Raw genomic sequence first — 22,337 nt, forward strand, 5'->3', positions numbered from 1 at the left:
CAGCCGGATCCTGGGTGATAACCACACGTCCTCCTGAGAAAAATTTAGAATTTTAACAGGTATGCAGGGACAATGGGAGTCAACGATGGTGGGGATAACTACCAAACCTCCTGGCAACGGAGTACTAAGAGGTTCTAACATTATAGGACTTCCTTCCCCGACACCCCTATTGAAGCCTGTCGCTGTAATTGTCACAACTGATTCCGCAGGTATATGTTCTGTCCATTTTCCAGCTAGACACACCATGGATTTTTTGTTCACAGTACATGTCTGTACTTTTTGGAAAACATGTCTCCAATCAGAATCTAATTTTCCTCCTAAGGTGGTATCAAATTCTGCTTGGACTAGCTGTCTACATCGGCTGATTATATTCATTCCTAGGATGCATGGCACTGTGTTTTCAGGGCTAGAAACATCTTTGACTACTAGGAAACCACAATCCGGCATCTTAATTCCCATGGCCTCCACCTCAAGCTCTAAGTAACCCAGGTAGGGTATGTCAAGCCCGTTGGCCGCTGTGAGCTTTAGCCTACCTGCCATGGAGAGGATATCAGCATCTTTACCACACAAATGGTCTCTGAAGAACTGCTCTGTTATTGTGCTCACCTAACCACCTGTCCAATAAACCTTTAGTGGTGACACCACAAATTGAAAGCTCTACCACAGGACATGTACCCAAAGCACATTGCAACAACTGGTCACAGGTTGGAGGTGCATCTTTTGAGTCTGTCTGGCCCCCCCAAATTGCCCGACTCACAACAACTGGGGGTTCTCATTTCCCTGCGGGGCAGAAGATGCAGGTCTCACAGCTCTAGAGCTCTGCTTCTGTGGGCAATTCTTTGCCACATGTCCAGCGACTTGGCATCTGAAACATATTGGTTGTCCATCCTCAGTGAATTTTGGCTGAGACCTAGGCCTAAAGGACTGCTTAGCTCCATCTATTACAAATATCATAAACCTTTCAATATCTCAAGGGATTTTTCCAAATACAAATTTAAAGCAGGAGATCCCCAGATTATTAGTAACTATAGACCTATCAGTATTTTGCCTGTTGTATCTAAGGTGATGGAGAAGTGGGTTTCGGAGAAAATAGTTTTTTATTTGAACAACAGTGACTTTAGCCTGCATCCTATGCTATTTGGTTTTAGAGCTCACCATTCAACAGAGATTGCTACACTTTTCCTTTTGGAAAATATTAAATCCATGATGGATAAGGGTGGTATCGTGGGAGCAATTTTCTTGGACCTTAAAAAGGCCTTCGATACTGTAAATCATGGAATACATATTAACAAGTTAGCTTCTTTAAATTTTTCCAATGATACCATTAGGTGGTTTGATTCATATCTAAAGGAAAGAACCAATTATGTAAAGGTGAAAAATCACAAATCCACTTCTTATACAAATAATACTGGTGTTCTGCAAGGATCTATACTTGGGCCACTGTTGTTCAGTCTTTATGTTAATGATTTGCCTTTGGTTTGTCCCGATGTAGAAATTTTATTATATGCTGATGATGCTGTTATTTATGTACATAGCAGCACAAAACAGCTAGCTGCTTTAAAACTAACCAGTGCAATGAATTATATCACAACATAGCTTGACAGATCATGTCTAACGTTAAATGTTGGTAAAACGGTTAGCATGTTCTTTTCAAAGCGACCATGTAATGTTCCAGACCCTGACATAATGATATCAGGTCAAAATTTGCAAGTTGTGACTGAATACAAGTATCTGGGTGTTTGGATTGATTCGAATCTCTGTTTTAGAATTCATGTTAAACGTATGTGCAAACGAGTTAGATTTAATTTAAGTAATTTTAGATTTGTTAAGGATTCATTCACCTTTGAAACTGCTATGATATATATGAATGCCATGATTATCCCGCATTTTACATATTGTTTGACAAGCTGGGCACAAGCTAACAAGTCTACAATGAGGTCACTTGAAAGTCTTTATAAACAAACTCTTAAAGTTTTAGTTCAGAAACTTAATAATTTTCACACTTGTCAAATTTTAAATACCCATAGACTTCTGAGCTGGGAAAACTTGATCACTTACAGTAATCTTTGTCTAGTCTATAAGATATTGCATAGTACAGCCCCACCTCCACTGAAGAGATTTGTTATGCAGAGAGCAGGCACTCATGTCACCAGAGGTATCACAAGAGGGGACTGTATCATTCCCACTTGAAAAAATGCCTTTAGTCAGTCAGCGTTCTCTGTAATAGCAACTAAACCGTGGAATTTATTGCCAAGGATGATAAGAGAAACAGACACTTATCGTTCTTTTACTGGTCAGCTTAAGAACTGGCTTATTGATAATCAGATATGTGCACATTAGACTACTGACTGTCTACTGAGAATTGTTGCTTGATAGCAGATTGTCTTGTGTCAGACTTTGAAATTTCTCATTATGTTTTAGCCTATACTGTGTGCTGACGTTGCTTGTTACTTATTGGGATGTGTTGTATCTGTTTTATTATTACTTTTCTATGTTGTTATTACTTGTGGACTGTAAAAAGTCATTTTATGTTTTTTTATATGCTGATTTTTAGGTTGCCTTTATAATAACTGGCCAGGGACAACAGATGAAAATTAGCCTGTTGAGCTAACTCTGGCTCATTTACAGTTATTTTACTGTTAATCAATGAGCACTGTCCCTGTAAAATATACAAATAAATGAAAAATGAAATAAATGAAACATCTTCTAAGGTGACACTTTTTTTCTCTTGCACCTTGAGAATTGAACATTGGGTCAGGTTACTACTACATCAAGACTTTATAGTTCTTGAACTTGCAGGGGACTCTTCTACGAACCAAAGCTGTGCTTCATCTCGCACCTCTATCATCGTGCACCGAGGATGGTCTCTCAGAAATTTGCGAAGCTCTCTTTGCAGAGATGGGTCGCGAAGCCCCTCAACGAATTGATCTCTTAATGTCACCCTTTCGTTCGCTATATTATCGGGGGAACATTTCAAAACCAAGCTGAGGGCTTGTGACAGTGCATGAGAGAAGTCTCTTATGTTTTCCCCCTCTAGCTGTCTTCGACTGTAAAAACAACAAATCGTCAACCCCATCGTCAGTAACACTGCGAAGACGCACCTCTTCTAATGCCGTGCCCCTTAACAGAGACATAACAAAATCATACTGATCTTGGTCAGACTGATGCCTAGCACGCAGAACCCGCTCGACTTCCTCTATAAAATCATCAACTGACCTGCCGTCTTTCTCCATATCACCACAATATGGTAATATGTGCCTTTCTCTAGTAACATACACATAAGACCGCTGATTAAGTGAGGAAATCGCAGCCATTGCTTGGTCATGTTTACTTTGCAACTCTCTAATTTGATCTGTTAAATTAGGTCTACCATGATCATCATCTCTGATTTGTTCTGCTAAATTTGCTCCGCTATGGTCATCATCAGGATCTGACATTGTGAAATATCAAGTCCTTAAAAGTCTTTATGCAAAACTCTGAAAAGGATAAGTGCTTGAAGTCCTTCTGATCTGATGCAACAGTTGTCAAATAATCTTTTAGCCCCTGGCCAATGAGATCGGGCTGGGCCTGCGATGCTCCACGACGATCCGTTGCTCTCCTCACCACCAGAATCTCTCCTCGCCTGCAGGAATCTTCAGTCTTCTCTTCACCACTACCGTATTATTTTACAACATTTCCTTATATTGCACACAACAATGAAAAAAAACTTTACTCTCCCAACTCTCTTGGAATACCCCACTCCTGGTACCAAAATTGTGGCCACAGGAAAATGATACACACGACCAACAAATATGAGTGAGGTTAGTATTTTTATTCCTTGTAATTGGTTAGGAGTTTCTATTTAGTTTCATTTAAGTATTTGGGACAGAAAACCCAGAACAAATCAAAATACAATGTCAAAAATATCCTTGGATTACACATCAAATTGTTCACCCCAAAATAAAGATAATATAACAACTTGTCATCTCTTTTTGTGTGCAATAATATACAACAATGTCAAAATAAAACACCAGCAACAATAATACGGTAGTGGCATTCTATAAAGAAAACATAACATCTTAAAACTGCACAGACATTTAGACTACAATAACACTCACTAAATACACCTGAAATTACATAGTGCATATATATTACTCACTTTTCCTTGTGTTTCTGATATTACACAGTAATATAACACTTCTTCCACGTGAACAGGCCTCGTCTATATATGCGGTGCGGTAGCTCAGCCACCCTCACACATTCACGCAATCCTGCATTAACACCCAACTCCCTGTGAATATAAATCAACATCGAGGCAATCTTCCAGTCGACAGCAATTATACACTTTTATAAAAGCGTTATACAAAGATATCCGTACCTGGATGCTATTTAAATTACACACAAACAGCAATCGTGGACACGCACAGCATAACTCTGTGACTTCCTCATTGCGCGCATGCTCACGCTCATTCAGACGTGCCATGACGTCACCTGACATTCTTAAAGGAACCTCTCATTACATTCTCTGCAAATATATACTTCACTAATTTAAGTATTTAAATCATGTCAACCATCACCTGGTTACAGAACCATTAGCCATAGTTGTGTTGGCTTTGAAGTGGCGCTGCACAGACCGATCAGTGTATGACAAAGTACCACGAGAGCGATTCAGAAGCACAAGGAGTCCTCTGCTCTCTAAGATCTTGCGGTACTTTGATGTCACACACCGATCGGTCTGATGGTGATGACCTGCTTCTGTCAGGGATCTAGGAAGGAGGACCCAATTGCAGTGAGATATAACAAGGGTGTATTGACAAAAGACTGATACAAGAGGGTGGTCAAGTGCAAAAGATACCACAACAGGAACACAATAAACAGGAACAGCTAGAGAAGGCCACTGGGAAGGCGTCAGGAAACAACTGGCAGAATACTTCGGCAACAGAGGGGGCAGCAGGACCAGGCTGATAGAGAAGACCACACAAGGCACCATAGAGCAGAGCTCATACACTTGTTGACCACCGACTCAGGCAGGCATACACGGACACATATTCAGCCACACCCACACACAGAGACCAAGACAGTTACAGAGGTGTGTGAAAATGACCACGGACCAGCAAACCAGGTGCACTATAAATAGGGAGGAAAATACATGAGGGACAGGTGAGCACAACTATACCAACTAGGCTAACAAGAAGGTGTGGTAAAGAGGAAACAAGGAGGAGGGGCTAAGGAAGCACATGGGCAAGGAAAACAAGGTCATGTGCTGAAACAGAAACAGAACACAAGACAAACAGTGTCAGTGCAAAACCCTGACAGCTTCAAGTCGAACAAGTCTAATGATTCAATGAACCATTCATAAAGAACCATTTACTTCACTCCTGAATAAATCAGCCTTTTGAAGGAATCAAACGAATGAATAAATGACACGATGACTTAATCATTAAGACATTTACCACCACCTACTGGCAGTTTTAGTTTATTATTTAGAATATCATTTCACTAAAGAAATAATTTTATATTTTCATAGTAATAATAATAAAATTAAGGAAATAAATTATTAAAGTTATAGTTCACCCAACCAAAAATGACAATTATGTCATAATTTACTCACATGGTCCAAAAGAGTATATGTAATAAATTTGATCAAACAAGATATTTCTTGCTGTACCTACTTTCTGTAATCTCTGTTTGATGCTTTGCACAACAATGACTTTAAATTATCTTTTCAGAGTAATTTCTCAATTTTATGTGCGATTAATAAGATTAATTAATCACCACATCATGTAATTAATTAGATAAAAACATTTAATCGCTTACCAGCCCTAGTTCATATATGAATCACGATTCTGTCTTCTAACAATTCGAATGGATTCACAAGTTTCAAAACAAAGTTCTAAAGATCAGGTTTGCCGGATTGCCGCTGCGGTCACCACTGTCAAGTTATGGCATGGTTTCAGCAATTTTCACAATTTTTTGATTATCCGGGAGTGACGCTCAGTGACACGCTGCCAAGATTGCTACGGCCACCTCCGCCCACTTTTGGCTTCTCTACGGAACACTCTTCGGAATCCAATGGGTGACATCACGGACACTACGTCCATGTCTTTTATACAGTCTATGGTTCAGACGCAATCTAGAGGTATTTTAGCGAATCACAAAACTCTGAGCCAGCTGACCAATCTCAGCTCATCACATATTTCTAAAGGAGGGACTTCATTATAATAGGCATTTGTCAGAGAAGGGACAGATCGGTGTGGAATAATGGTAAATTATGTGAAAAATAATATGTTTTAAAAAAAAAAAGCATGAACAAGTTAGACTGCAACACAAACACAATCAAGCCTAGAAAAAACCCAGTCAACCACCCCTTTAATGTTGTGGGACTGTTTTTCTGCCGGAGGTCCTAGACATCTTGTTCAGATGGCATAATGGATTCTATCAAATACCAACAGATAAAAACATATAAACCTGCATGCCTCTGTTAGGAATCTTATAATGGAACATGTTTGGATCTTCCATCAGGAGAGTATTCTAAAATAAACATCAAAATAATACCTTCCCAGTCCTCTTACCTGAACTCTATAGAAAAAAAAATGTAATGAACTGAAGAGAAGAAGCACCAACATGGAGCTGTGAATCTGAAGGATCTGGAGAGATTCTGCACGAAGGAGACCATACTCATAAACTCTTCAGGCATGGGAAAAAACTCAGAGCTGTTATCTTGGGAAAAGGACATTGCAATAATTGGGTGCCAATAATTGTGGCCAACATCAATTAGAGAAAGTATTTATTTCACAATGAGATTTACCACCCATTTTCAATTGTGTTACTTCAATAATTGGCTAGAATTTTTTGAACGAAAGATCAAAAGAATAAACAATGCAGATTTACCAAGGGTGCCAATAATAGTGGAGGGCACTGTATAAGTACATTTGAAAACTTCAGATGCAAAAAAAATTTTTTTAAAGAATTTTTCATCAGGCTCCTGTTTAGGTTCAGTACGTTCACTGTAATGTCAAAGAAAGGGTTATTAGTCAGTGATTGACTGCTTTATTTTCAAAAATGTCTAATGTTATTTTAAAAAGGAGCATGATAAAAATTTATTTAGTCTATTCATCTCATATGGATTGAGAGGCTTTTGCATCTGAAGGCTTCATTTATTCATTGACATCTCTATACTATTAGGAGTGGTCTATCAAAAGAACCCATCACAAACTGAAACTGTATTCATGTCCAAGCAGAAGCTCAAGGATTTAGTATTTTGATGTCCTTACCAAACCAAGTTGACATACAGGTTCTATGCCTAATGAAAAAACAAGAACAATGCAACAATTACATCACTCCTAGCATATCTCATTGTGTTGATGATAAGGACTTTTTAAATTAAGGCTTGTTGAGCGTGTCCTTATGAGCAGAATGAGCTGATGGTATTCAAGAGATCACAGCTTCCCAAGTTGACAGCCAATTCTCACAGCCTAACAGTGTGTTAAATATGGCTTTAAGAGCAGTGGTGCAAGAGTACGGTCTCATTCAGTGCTCAATGCATGTCTCAAGGATTAAATATCTTGGAAAATTTTCATGGATGAAAAAGTAAACTTTTCTCTTTCTGGCTGTGGCTGTTCTGGCATCCATGGCCAAAAAAAAAAGTTCCTTTGGAATGGACACGTTATATCCTCAGACCATGAATGAAGAATGACTCACTTGCTAGACTTTGCACATCCTGCAGCTGTGCTACTGCCATGTGAACCATTACAACTGGATTCAAAATGCAGTGCACCATAAATTATGTCCATATCCACCACCCATACAGATTTACACAACCATTTTTAATACATTTATAATTAAGCAAGGATGCGACAGTAAATACATTTAAATGTATAGATTTATATTCCAAACAAAAGCTATTCATTTGAACTTTCTATCCATCACAGAATCCTAAAGAAAAAAATGCATCAAAGTTTCCACAAAACATCAATAGGAACAAACATTTTTTAAATGTGAGTACAAGAAAAGTTTCTTGAGCACTAAATCAGCATTAGAATGATTTCTGAAGGATCATGTGACACTGAAGACTGAAGTGATGGCTGCTGAAAAAAATATCCTTGATATCACAGGAATAAATTATATTAAACTAGAAAACAGTAACATAATAATTTTGTAATATTTCACAATATTACTGTTTTTACAATGTATTTGATCAAATAAACGTGAGCAGAAAAGACTTGGTAGTGTACGCACAAACACATTAATGTTAGTTGTTGAGGCTAACATTTAAAAAATACGAATTAGACACTTTAGACTGGCCAAAATAAACTTTTAAAGAGCAAGGAAATGCCCTTAGTCTATCTGAAGAACTGTTTCACATCTATACTCAATGGCAGAAGCGTTTCCATTGTCACAGGTGCTATCAATGTGATAAGAGGTAACATTCACGGCAGTTACGGAAACTTCAGCTCCACCTCTTTATCTGTAAACCACAGATACATAAGCAGTGCTAGTATATGTATTGATGTTATCTGTCTCTGCACATAAAATTCTGTGAATTCTGCTTAAGGAAACTCAATGAAGCTAGATCAAAAGCAGAGGAGCAGAGTATGTGACAAGTACAACTTATGGGATATGCTTTAACTAAAAGAATAAGAAACCTGACAACTGAGTCTTTCCGAAATGTATGCTCAAGAGATGTTGCAACAGATCCACTAAGAACTTATGAGAAAAAGCACAACCATTTGGAAATGTATCCATTTGGCATATGTTATCCACATGACTTACACTTAAGTTTACACAGTTTATCTGTTCATAGCAAACATTTCTTGGGAATCGAACCCTAGACCCTGGCATTACTACCGGCATGTTAATTTATATATATATATATTTTTTAAAGATAAATTAGACTACAAACTCATCTACAAACAATCTTTTCTCATTTCTGTAATAAATGTTAACTAAGTGCTGCCAAGGTCATTTTGTGGAGTCAGTTCACCTCACAGTTCATGCAAGTGTATCACCGAGGTATTGTCTATATATAAACTAGAAACATGAGAAACTAACCAAAAAATGTCGAAATACATTGAATTTCAAACACATTCAAATGCACAAATACTTTAAAACCTACAACGAAACAAATACATTAAAATGCATTTCTTGTCTTTTTTTATCAATTATTTTATAATTTAAGGGTGAACAGCTTTCATGTTTCCTTGAGGTTTTCCTAAAATGTACCTTTATTTTAAAAATGCCACTTGGTTTGATAATTAGAAGTCATATGAAGTTATATAATGGAAATTACATTAAGAGATTTTAAGTGTCATTTAAGTGTCCAAATACTTTTATGGCCACTATATCCACCTAATTTTTAACATAAGAGTGGGTGCAGCCATTTGTAACTTGTGCGAGGCTTCTGCTCCCATTCGCTTCCAGCTATTTTACCTGTACAAAAACAGACGCTTATGCTGCTTGAAACTGCAAAATAGTATTTGTTATTATTTAGTTTTAATTTATTATCCTGGTTTGTAGTGCTTACTGAGCTTGTTATTCTTACTTTCCTAAAGCCGCTAATGAATTGGAAATCTCACATTCACAGAAAATTGTTTACTTACACATTGCAAAAGAATGTGGACAGTGTACAGAAATAATGTGTACTTTCTCTTTCTCTTTTTTTTTTTTTTTTGCATTTCTTGCAAATTCTTTGGCAATATATTTTTAAATCAATAAAGCACTTTTGAAGTGATTTGAAAATTTTATTTTATTTTGATTTTATTTTGTCAAGGCAATTATCACAGTCTTTCGTAAACAAATTTTTAAAGAGGATATTCAGGATAAATAAAGGAACCAAAGACAAACAGCCATTTGCCAAGCTAAAAAAAAATTAAATAAAATCATGTACTGAAAGCCAAACACCTGGTGAACTGGCAAGGTTATAAACCTTTTATGAATCTGCTCCTGTTAATTATCTTCACAACCTCTTTGTGAGTAGAGAATTTTATTACAGTCAGTATCTGACATGTTTAATACTTCTGCTTTGATGAAAATAAAGAGCCTGTGTCCACAATCTGAATCGCCTTTAATGATAAATAGCTCCCCTTCCTAAGCCATTCCTCCCCACCCCACTATGAGCCCTCCTGTGTGGTCATGTGACCAGATGGACAGCAGCACAGAATGGAAGCAATGCGATCGTATGACTGTTTAACCAACCAGCGTCATGAGGAAGGCAAGTTAAGTTTATTTATATAGCACATTTCGTACATAATGGTAATTCAAAGTGCTTTACATAAAATAAAGTAAAATAAAAAAAATAAAACAAGGAATAAATTAGCTTTCCTTTGATATATGGTTTATTAGGATAGGACAATATTTGTAGGATAGGACAATCTAAATACCAAGAAAATCTACTTTAAAGTTATCCAAATGAAGTTCTTAGCAATGCATATTACTAATCAAAAATTAGGTTTTGATATATTTATTGTAAGAAACTTACAAAATATCTTCATGGAACATGATCTTTACTTAATATCTTAATGATTTTTGGCATAAAAGAACAATCGATCATTTTGACCCATACAAAGTTTTTTTTGGCTATTGATAAAAATATACCCCAGTGACAAAGACTGGTTTTGTGGTCCAGGGTCACAACTGATATAATACAAAACATAAAACCTATTTGTACATCTCATTGATCATGACTTCTCTTCAATAGCTACAAACACTAAAGTTCACAGACTGGAAAAACATATAGTGAATCGCTTTAAATTACAATACACATGACCTTGAAGTTATTTTGTTAATTTATGTTTTTGTGTAAAGTTACGCAACAGACACTGACACTGTTATATAGCAGATTCCTCTTCAAACCTCCATTACATTCAACAAATAGATTTTTATTAGGATACAAAAGGGATGAGAATCGATACTTGCTGATTTAAGAAAGACCAGACAAAGACTGGTCAGTCTGGTTGGTGTAATAGTAGTCAAACTTTAAAGATCTGCAATGGCGCCAAGACTCAAGTGGGTCTCTTAGGTTTTGCACACATATTAATATATTTCTCATACTTAATTCAATCTTAATTCACCATTTTTAATGAACTTTTTGTGTATTTATTTACTGCTGTAGAATGCATCACAGCAAACATTACAATGCACAAACAGTCACTGATGATTTGTGTATACATGAAAAATAAAATTGAAACTTGGTGAGTTGCTGAAAAAAGCACTGTAGATCAGGGTCAGTTCTAGAACCTTTTTTGGGGACTTCAGCACCCATGTCTGTCAACTAAGGCCCCCTAAAACGATAATCTGAATGATCAGGCCCAGTGCATTCAGGTAATTAAACCATTCAAAATATTGGATGTGTCAACATAACGGATTCACGCATTAGGTCTTATAGCCTCATATGCCTTCTGTTTTCTATTTTAATAATGTTAAACAACAAAAAAGGCAGCATCACTCACTGCTATTAATTAAACATAACTTCTGTACCTTTAACAGATTTCTTTCTGCATATATTTACTTCATAACAGTTTTCAAAACACTGAGAAGAACTGTTTATTTAATTTGTTTATTTATTTATTTGTGCTATTGCTTTTAATTTGTTTATTTGTTCTTTTTTATTATTTAATGTTTACTTGTCTTTAATATTTGAACTTTAAATCATTTAGACTAGTATTATTTGTTTCTGTGATTGTAAATTGGAATTGTCAAATTTCTGTGTCTAAAATGTTGGTATAGGAAGCACACATTGGTCAAAACAACAAAAGACTAAAACAATTTATTTATTTAGGCTGGGCCTGTGAATGTTTTGGCAGGGCAAGTAAACATCTGAAAAAATGTATATATAATGCACCGAAATGAAAATTCTGGATGAACTTGGCCAAAAACCAAAACCGAAAATGCTTTGTAATTAATATTTATTATTTTAGTAAATAATATAATTTTGTAAGACTTCTTAAATTTAACTCAATTTGAATGATACTGAATAAAAAAAAAAACGAGCAAATAAAATAATCACCTTTTTATTAAATATCCATATATTATTTATTCAGTTCTATGCAACAGAATCAGATATCTTTTTTTAATTAATCATCCAAATAATGTATAGTCCTATGAAGCTATTATTATCAGAGCATGCAAGCAGAGCATTGCGTGGAGCAGATCAGTGAACGAGAGGGTCATTTTACCAGTGTTGAGATGTTACAGCACAGTAGCACTATTGCAAACAGGAACACTACATAGAAATTTCCTGTGAGAACACTATTTGAGTAGTATATGAGAGGACTGCGGAGCGATCTGTAGAGGGAGAGTGAAACCTGCTGGGTGGTGTGGCATATATTTCCTGCTTATTTTTTCAGCTGTTTTACTCTTTTGGCCCAAAAATGGAAAATGACAAAATTTTGGTCCATCCCTAATAAATATATGAGCAATATCATTCGAGTAGCTGTGTGATATGGCTGAATATTGGCACGACTATGATTCAGTCTTAGGTAATCACAGTGTGCCGATATACAGTTATATCCAGATTAAAATATGAAAATGAATAGTCTATTAAGTCTAAGTATGTAAGTATTTGGCGCTGTGATGAACACCATAGCAAATCCACAAATCTGAATGTCTATTTAAATCTTTTTAAATACATTTTAGAAAGTAGTGCGGCTGCTTTATTTATGGTGTTTCCAGGGTAACAGCTGCATTTTCAGCAGTTTAGCGCCATCTCTGTCAGAGAGTTAATGTGCTTTCATTCAGCGCATCTCTCACGTGTTCCCTCATGTGCTTCTCCAGCATGCTTGTTTACATCAGAGTGCACACGTGTCTTTCAAGCAGCATACAGTTGTGTTGTGCATTTTGACCAGTTGATGGGAAAAGTATTCTTAAAATGCATCCCAAATTCTGAATAATTTGTAATGTATAATTATTCACTGTATTTAGAAGTGCCCACGATAACAATATTTTGCATATCTATTACCGTAATTTATCGCATTACTGAATACCAGCATATGTCTATATTTCACCAGATTTTATAAAATTATTGTGCACCTGTGATTTTCCTAGACTCTAGAGTATCTTTTGCTGCTGCATTATACACTAACCTAGTTTATAATAGTATTTTTGTCATAGATTATGATTATACATTTTTTAATTTGTTATTTTGCATTAAAATGAAGTTGTCTATATGTAGTAGATTGTGTTTAACACACAAAAGAGTGAAGATCAGGTCAACACAGAGAATTGATTTTTTTTTTTACAACGCTGGTATCGGACTGGATCGGTATCGGCAGATACTCAGAATTTTCATATCGGAATGGATCAGTTCTGAAAAAATGTAATCATTGCATCCCTAATAATATTTATAATAAACAACAACAACAACAGTCATAAAAGCTGCTATTCATTCAAAAGTACAAAAACAGAGCTCTGACAGCTTTAAAGTTACATAAAATATAACATGATGAGATTTTGCCCTCAACCAAAAGTATATGCTCTGAAACAAATAATAGATTTTGATACTGCCAGTTAGATTTACCCAAAACAAATAATCTCTAAATTTTAACCACTAAAGACATCACAGTCAGTGGCAAATTCCAGAAGATCTGGCCGAGGTGAGGCTGCTCTCAGCGGGTTCATGTGTAGACCATTAATAAAAGTTCAGCTTTGTTAAAAATATTCTCCAGGCTTTTGGCTAAGAGGACCTTGGCAAGGCTTGATGGTAGTTTGTATGTTAGCAAACAAGTCAATTATCAACTAATAGAGAAGGGAATGCAGTGATGCATTGAAGTTTGACTACATAATGTGTACTTGAAAAAAAAATAATAATAAACCTACTTTGACATCTATGCTGACTGTGCCATTTGCTACTATGAGAGAACTTTAAAGGGATAGTTTACTAAAAAATGAAAATTCTGTCAATTTACTAACGCTGAGGAATCTTAAAAAAAGTGGTTATGCACTTATTTTGGTGACTATTGATTTCCATTGTATGGCAGAAAAATAAAAGAAAATGCCATACAGGTTTGAAACAACATGAAGGTGAGTAAATGTTGAGTTTTCATTTTGGGTGAACTATCCCCCAAAGAAAGATTAGCAATCACTTTAATTATCATGTAAAACCCAATCTCTCATTGACCCATCCAGTTCCTCCCTTTGTCCATCTTTTCATCTCCTGTTGACACATCTGAGGTTCTATCTCTGGTCAAGCCACAAGCTGATAGATTTTGACAGCTGTTATCCAGGTCACAGTATCCCTGGAGTCCATGTGTACAAATGTTGAACTCAAATAGCCATTGCAACACAGAACACAGAGAACTAAGCACTATCAGCTTCATTCATATGAACCATAGATCAGTTTAGGGATTCTTATTAGACTTATTGCAGATGGACAAATATATAAACATGCTTATTGTATGTCAGATATTTACATTTCACATGAGTTAAAACGTTAAATACATTACAGAGATCACTGAAGAAATCTGTCAACCTTTCCTGGGGTCAACAACTTGTGGCAGACCTTTGTAAAGACTGTCAGGAAGTAGAATAATAAATAACTTCCTTGTACGACCTATACTTCCTTCTCCTGAAAATTATTCACCTTGCCACTGACCTGCAAATCTGGCAAATGCAAAATACATGGAGGCTCGTAGCTTTGGAAAAACCATCTTCACCCAACCAACCAAAAAACAAAAACGAAAACAAAAAAACACAGACAACAACAGCAAAACTAAATAATATAAACCAACCTAAATTAATTTCAGTTACAATCTTTTCCCTCCAGAAATGTGTCACTCATTTGAGATAAAACAATTACTGTAGCAAATGACAATCATCCAATCAATTTCCAATGAAAAAAATCCTACAAAGTCCTACATTTTCTTCTTGTTTAAGAACTCTCTGATATACTCCACAACAGTGAAGACCACAATTTCATTTCAAATGTAAAGGGCATTTACATTGACATAATTTGTATCTACAAAGTGTCATGTCATTTTTTTAATGACAGTTGACATTTAATGCATGAAATCTTTAATTTTTTCTAATTTACAAGTTTATATTGAATATTTAACAGCCAATAATAAATATTTAATTATTCCTGGATATTTTAAGATTTAGATTATCATCTAGCAGTAAGTCAAAGGGATAGTGATAAATTATGGCAAAGATTTCAATTATGGCAAAGATTTAAGAGCTCTTGAAATACACTTTCTCTATAAGAGCGCATGTTGAAGTGAGCTGCTCTGCTGATAGTTAAAACTCGCTGGACATAATCAGACACAACATCAAATCAATTAATGGTTTACAAGCATCAGCCAGAAACCACCATTTATTGACTACTTGCCATCCATTTTAATAATTCACTTTGAACAATATCTTCATCTTAAAGGGGGGGGGGGGGCTACAATGGTGTTTCATGTATTCAGAGTTGTTCACAGTGTTAAAGAGATGGATTCTCATGCTAAACATGGCCAAAGTTAAAAAAAATAATTTGGAAGAATGATGGCGAATTTCTGTGCTGAAAATCTTACTTCCGGGTTGGTACAAGTTTTGGCTGTTTTTTTTTTTCGATCGTGGATTTAATGACGCAGACGATGGTGGAACTCCTTATATGAGCATTTCTCTCGGAGAAAGCGCCTGCGCACACGATTTCTGTCTTTTGTTGGAAATCAGCACATAAGTGAATATATGTTAATGGAAACAACACAAAACATCATTACTACAGCACCGCCCACAGCACGCCTCCAGGAGCGCTGCTTTTTCCGGAGAGAATCGGAAAGCTGTATTTTTCTTTTATAAATATGATAAAACTAAAGACTTTTTGGAGATATGAAGGATGCAGTACTACTCTATAGGTACTCAAGATTAACAAGAGATTAGGTGAAACTGTGTATGTTATGTACCCTTTAAGCATCACAGCCCAAAATTATGAGAGTATAAACTCCTTGAAATGTACACTACTATAATAGAAGCAACTGCTCCAGTCTACTTTTTGTGCAATTATTGAAAATCCCTTTATCCCTCTCAGGGGCATTAAACAATATAAGACTTGTTAAAGAAGGGGGGAAATGAGGTCATGAAGGGAAGCTTAATGGAGGTAATTGCAGAAGTGCTGCAGTAGTACTAGAGAAAGATTACACAGCAGATCCAGTGATGATGCAGAAAAATAAATGTGAGGGAGCACAAAAGAGTCACTCTTTCCTTTCTGCAGGACAGGCCGTGCTGTGCTGATGTGGTGATCAGAACATGGTTAGCCCCCCAGGACAGAGCACACACTACAGCTCTGAGTCACGGGTTAGAGCAGCAAGCCTGTGAGACCATGTGACAGACCCTATAAAACATGCTCTCTGGCCTCAATGCTGCTTCTGTCTTTTTGGTGAATCTTTCAAAGCAGACAGCTGTACATGGCTTTCTAGGAGAACACTGGAATGTTAACTTTTACATGAGAAAGTTAAACATCTGGGTTTTTACAGTGGAGAGGTGCAGTCTGTTAAGTGCATCAACACACTGGTCCTCGTCTATTCACCTGGAGTTCACAGATATTTTCATTTATCTTTCTTGTGGAAAATGAATAGAAAGAGAGATGGATCACTCCAAATCATCCATATGATTCCCCCGCGTTACTTACCACATCTCACATACACATAACAAAATTTCTCTTCCTATTTGTAAACCCAGCACACAGCCCCAGGGAAGCGCAGCCTGAATGTGCAAGTAGAAATCTTAGTGGACAGGAGGAAATAGATGCAATGAGGAAACAGGGATGTTATGCTCTTGGTTTTCAAATTAACTGGAAAGACCAACCTAAGCAATCAAAAACTTTAACTCACTCTGACAAGGAGATCTACTTACTTGACCAGTCCATCTACTATCTCCTGTTATTGTATTTTCGTACAGCATCTCTTGTGGTGACACCTGTCAAAATACTACACTCCTCCACATCACCGCCTATTATAATCAAAACATCTCTGATCTCTTTTGTTATCATAATCCACAGGTGCTGAAGTCAGTATTTCATTTTGATTCCAACACCACCACAACATGCCTGTAACTTTCAATTTGACCCTGAAGATTGTGTTCAGCAATAGTTAAGAACATAGGAGTAGATTTAGGTCTTTTAGAAAATCTGAAATGTCTTCACCCTTTTCCTCAGTCAACATGGGAGTTCCTCACTAGCTGGATTTACACCTCTCTGAAATATGAAGTGAGTTTTTTCACATCAGGAGTGATTATAGGATGATTTTGTTTCCTCTGTGGATCATAAAATAAGATATTTTGAGATATGTCTCAGTGTTTTTTGTACGCACAATGGAAGTCAATAGTAACCAAAACTGTTCATTAGTAGTTGTATATTAGGCTAATTGGATTGCATTTCATTGTGTGCATTCATGACTAAACCTACTAGATAGAGATAATACTTAATATTTAATATAATATACTTAACTAATGGCATAGTTTATTAATGACTCAACAGTTATACAATATACTGGGGTAAAGAAAGTCATATAGACAATATATAGGATATTTAAATGTTTCTGTCCATTTTATGTGACCTCAGCATCCTGGCTAAATTCGCCCATTGGCCTCCGACTATCATGGCCTGCTAACAATCCCCATATCCACTGATTGGCGTCATCACTCTGTCTCCTCTCCACCAGTAAGCTGGTGTGTGGTGGGCGTTCTGGCGCAATATGGCTGCCATCGCATCATCCAGGTGGATGCTGCACACTGGTGGTGGATGAGGAGATATGCCCTGACAATGCAAAGTTCTTTGAGTGCCTAGAAAAGCGCTAAATAAATGTAAGGAATTATTATTATTATTATATCCTCATCTTGTACAAATCAAAAGAGACAGCATTGTTGCAAAACCTTAATAATTTAACAGAAATCTTGAAGGGTACTTTCCCTTTTAAGAGCATTGGTTATTATTCTAACCAGAGTTTTTCCAAGGAAAAGGCATCCTCTCCTCTATTATTATAAGGGGAAAAAATTAGGGTGAAATTGGGTAAATTGGGACAGATTTTGCTATTGAGAGTCATTCTGAATTAACCCCTATTATCTTAAATATTGGGGCATGGGAGCAAAAGCAACCATCAGTAACCAAAAGAGAGAACTGATAGTTACTTCACGTATAATCTACAGGAATAGCATGCTATATGAAAACAGAATTTATTATTAATGTTAAAAAAAATTTTTTAACTCAAAACTATTCTGGATTGTTGTTTTGAGTATTTAACAGAACAAAAATTAAAAATTTAGTAATTAAGTATTTAAAACACACACACGAACAAGTAAACATAACAGGTATTTTAGCAGCCATCCTTCAGCTTTGCACAGTGGTCTCGCGCACGCATTTTTAATGCTATTGATCACTAGTAGGTTCCGCCCCACTGTAAATAATCCACCCGCTACAGCACTGGCACTAAAATCGTTAACGGAGCTCAAAGATGACACTGTGTTTTGACTGCTGTGGTTGCCATTTATTCTTCCCAATGGATATCGGTGAGCCGAGTGCATTGCTGGATGCCGGGAGGTGCCAATGTGTTTCACTACTCCTCTTTGTTATGTAAATAAGGCGTATAGTCTTTGGATAAATCGCCTGACCACTCCCCACCCCTTTTTCTTCCAGCGCCAGTGACTGAATTCAAGTCGCTGGTTCTTGCCCGAGGCTTCACGAGCCATATCAACACTCCCACAGCCTCTGATCTTTCCAATTTCTTTACATTGCACAAAAGTGTGGGTATTGTACACAAAAAGTCCCAAAGCCCTGTTTAAACTAATAATTGTTTGATTTAAAGGTCAGAACAAGGAAACACAGGCAAAAGTGTATTATGCTATTTAAAAGGTTCATGATTTGGTTTTGGGAACCCCCAACAACAGGTTTACATGCATACAAGGTCAAAAAACACTTTCATTTTCTTACAATATGCATTTGATTTTACTTTATTTCTCAATGACCCAAATGATTTGTTCGAAGATTCATCTTTCCACACCCCTCCTTTGTGTGATGCTACTCTGCTCTAATTGGTCTGATGACCCCAGTCTGTTGTGATTGGTCGACTGTGTACAGCAAATGTCAGAAATGGAATGTAGTAAAGACAATTATGAGTAAAAACAATAATGATATATATGTTAGCCAAACACAGACGTGGAGTACAGTTTGTAAACCAACATATTGCTAGCCAGTTAAAACTAGCCCAATCGCATTTTAAATTTGCAATAAAATTTGCAATCCAGGGGATAAATTTCATGTTATTGGAGTCGCTTCAACCAGAGGCAACAGTGTTAAGGAAGCCCAACACTGCCACAGCATTTGAAGAGGATTCAAGTTTTCGCTGGGATGTCCAAGTAGAACACAGGTGGGCTTTATGCAAATGTGTCAACTTGTGACGTGTGAACTTCACGGAAATGGGATTCAAATTTTAAACAACCAATTTCAGCGGTTCATACTCTTTCTTTTGAGAGACAATAACTTTATTTATGATGCACATTCAACTGTAAAACTTTGCAGGATGTTTACATTCACATACAGCTATGGTACACACTACATGAAAGGTAATTTACAAAAATCCATAAAAGGGGCACATTAAAATAGACAGTATGAAGCAAAAAGCTGATTTTCTCTTCAACATGACCTGTTTAACTCCATGTCATCTTGTTCTGTGTGAAAGGCACTTTTGCCCAGGCTTGTTATCTTTATAACCTTTACATATGCATGTATTTATTTACCCAAGATTACAATCGTAACCAGACATATAGGTATCCCAGTTCACCTGTAATCTTTTTTCATTCATTTCAAGACGAATATTACGCTTTAATAAATGTTCAAAATAAATGTTTAAATTAGTTATATTTTTAACTCAAGGGCACTCTTGGTAAATATGAGTTAATATTCGCTTGCAACGTTTAAGTAATATGTAGAATTAAGCCCTTGTTAAGAACATTCCCCAAATTTGAAGCTTCACTTCTAAATAAGGCAATCTAACAAACCCCTTTAAAGTAAAACATCTATTTTACCAAATGTTAGCTACTTTGCTAAGTCATGACTCATGATGACTATCAACCTGTACATTCCCAAACTAGAGCCCCCTTACTATATCCGCCCCTCTGAGGAAACACTGCCTCGCTTTCTATGCCTCCTCATCCATTACAGGGTGTTTTTTTTTTTTCAATATCGTTTCAAAGTTATCGTTGAAAAGTAAAAGCTCCGAAACGCTGCAACAAGCAAGGTGCATGCTTTCTCTCTCCAGCCCCTCTACTCACACATCCTGACAGATACAAAGAAATACACAGACACAGGCTACCAGAAACACATAACTTAAAAGACGTCGCATGGGAAAACACTGAGGGTTGGATTTAATTTGTTTTACCTTGCACGGATAATCCACAGTAACCCAGAGAAAGTAGACAGAAGAACCAGATATTCTCCACCGCCATGTAGAGCGTTTGATTTCCAGCAGCGGGGGTAAAGCAGTGTGTGCTTTATATGACCGCTACAGCTACATGCATATAATGGAATTCGGGAAAAAAATCTCTTCAGGTTTAATGAGTTATTTCACGTATTTCCCTGTCGCGCGCTTTCCCCACCTATAAACACAACGTGGTTGTGTTAGTCGGGGAAGAGTCGTCGTGTCTCTCGGCGCCTCATCGCCATGTTGTGTCCAAATGTTAAGTGTGTGTGTGTGTGTGTGTGTGTTAGTTCTCCTTACACACACACCAGTGAGTCCCGCTTTAGGTGTCCACTGGAGCTGCATGAAACGCTGCCACTATCCTCACACACCCCCTTTCTGTGTACACGACTCCACGCTTGCTCTAACCTGCAAACGCGCTGCGCCAAAAACACGACACAATGTTAAACAAACACACACTGACTAATTTAGAGCTTGGTATTTCGCCAGTAGCAATGAAAAATACACCCTTGCTTAATATGGTGTGCTGATATATTGCAATAACACGTGCCAATTTGCTATAAAGACGGATGTGTCCTATAGCCTATTTACAATTTCATTCATTCTAACTTCAGTATTGTTGATTGCACAGGTCTACAAGCCACACATAATTCAATGCCTATGAATAATAGCCTCAGTAACATTCTATAGTTCATTGACATGCAAGTCATAGACTAGTGTGCAAAACACACACATACATAGTACACAGTTGGGGTTGCAGGACCCTCTGCCTTGACCTTCAAATGGGCCAGAGAGAATTCTTCTCAAGTGGTGTCTGAGGGGGTGAGAGATCACATGTGCATCCGTGTCATGTGCTCCTACAGAATGAGGATTACACCCCGCCTGGCCACACAGCCATGTGCATGGGACCCTTACTGTCTCTGAACACAAAGAGCTAACTAGGTTCAGCTCAACCACAGGCTCACAAGGGGCAGAACAAAGGTAAACAACTCATATATCTGGCAGTGTATCCACATACTCGTTTTAAGTAAAATGGTTCGCGAACGCTATGCATAATGTTTCAGAATTTTAAAAGAATGTTTTTTTTCTTCTGACTGTCCATTTTATCTATCTATCTATCTATCTATCTATCTATCTATCTATCTATCTATCTATCTATCTATCTATCTATCTATCTATCTATCTATCTATTTTGTATTTCACTCTTTTTCCATTCGTGGACACTTTCCACTGCACAAAATGTTCTTTATAGTGTAAAATGGTTCTTTAGCTTATTAAAGTGTTCTTCACACTAAGAAGTGGATATCTTTAGAACTGTTCACTGAAAGGTTCTTGTACTCATATAAATAAAGGGGGTTTCGCAGCAATGAAGAACCATTTTAAGTTACACAAATGACCTTTCGGTGAAATGTTCTTCAAATAATTATTTATTTATTTATTTATTTATTTGAGTGAGAAGAGAAGAATATTTAAATAATCTGAAGATGCATTTTCCACTATAAAGGAACTTTTGTACATTTAGAACCTTTATTTTTAAGAGTGAGGGAATTTAAAATAGTTATTGTGTGGCATCGCTCCAAAACCCACATTTGGAAGCTTTATTTTTTTTGAGTACAAGAACCTTTCAGTGAATATGCAGTTCTTAATAAAAGAATAAAATTTCTTCTTAGGCTACGTTCACACTGTAGGGCTTAATGCTCAATTCCGATTTTTTGAAAAAATTAGATTTTTTTGCAAGGCCGTTCACATTTCCTATTAAATGCAACCTTTTGTGATCTCCTGTGTGAACGTGAAATGACCCAGAAGTGATCTGCATGTGCAGAAGAGTACTCAACGGCCAACGACGTCACTCGTTGTTTGCGGAAGTAGCTAAACATGGATGTCATAACAACAGTGTAGTCAACAGCGGAGCCCGTTTAGCAATATTAAAGTTATTTAAGCAGCATCGTCTGCCATGGTTTTTGTTTATCTTCT

General features: G+C 36.7%; 1 protein-coding gene and 1 long non-coding RNA gene across 2 annotated transcripts in view; both read right to left on the reverse strand.

Moving 5' to 3' along the window:
* Window positions 1–20,778, reverse strand: part of LOC132105619 (immunoglobulin superfamily DCC subclass member 4-like) — an 83,040-nt gene extending 62,262 nt beyond the window's left edge. Inside the window, exon 1 of the mRNA XM_059510877.1 lies at window positions 20,325–20,778. Coding sequence (XP_059366860.1) covers window positions 20,325–20,391 — 67 coding nt within the window. The 5' untranslated portion in view covers window positions 20,392–20,778. The remainder of the gene's footprint in view (window positions 1–20,324) is intronic.
* On the reverse strand, window positions 3,064–4,416 carry LOC132097360 (uncharacterized). Its single transcript, XR_009422725.1, has 3 exons — window positions 4,358–4,416; window positions 4,139–4,270; window positions 3,064–4,037 (listed from the first exon to the last, which is right to left on the reverse strand). It is a non-coding gene; the product is annotated as an uncharacterized LOC132097360 (long non-coding RNA).
* Window positions 20,779–22,337: the final 1,559 nt, after the last annotated feature.

Source organism: Carassius carassius, chromosome 2 (assembly GCF_963082965.1).
Source record: "Carassius carassius chromosome 2, fCarCar2.1, whole genome shotgun sequence".
NCBI lineage: Eukaryota > Metazoa > Chordata > Actinopteri > Cypriniformes > Cyprinidae > Carassius > Carassius carassius.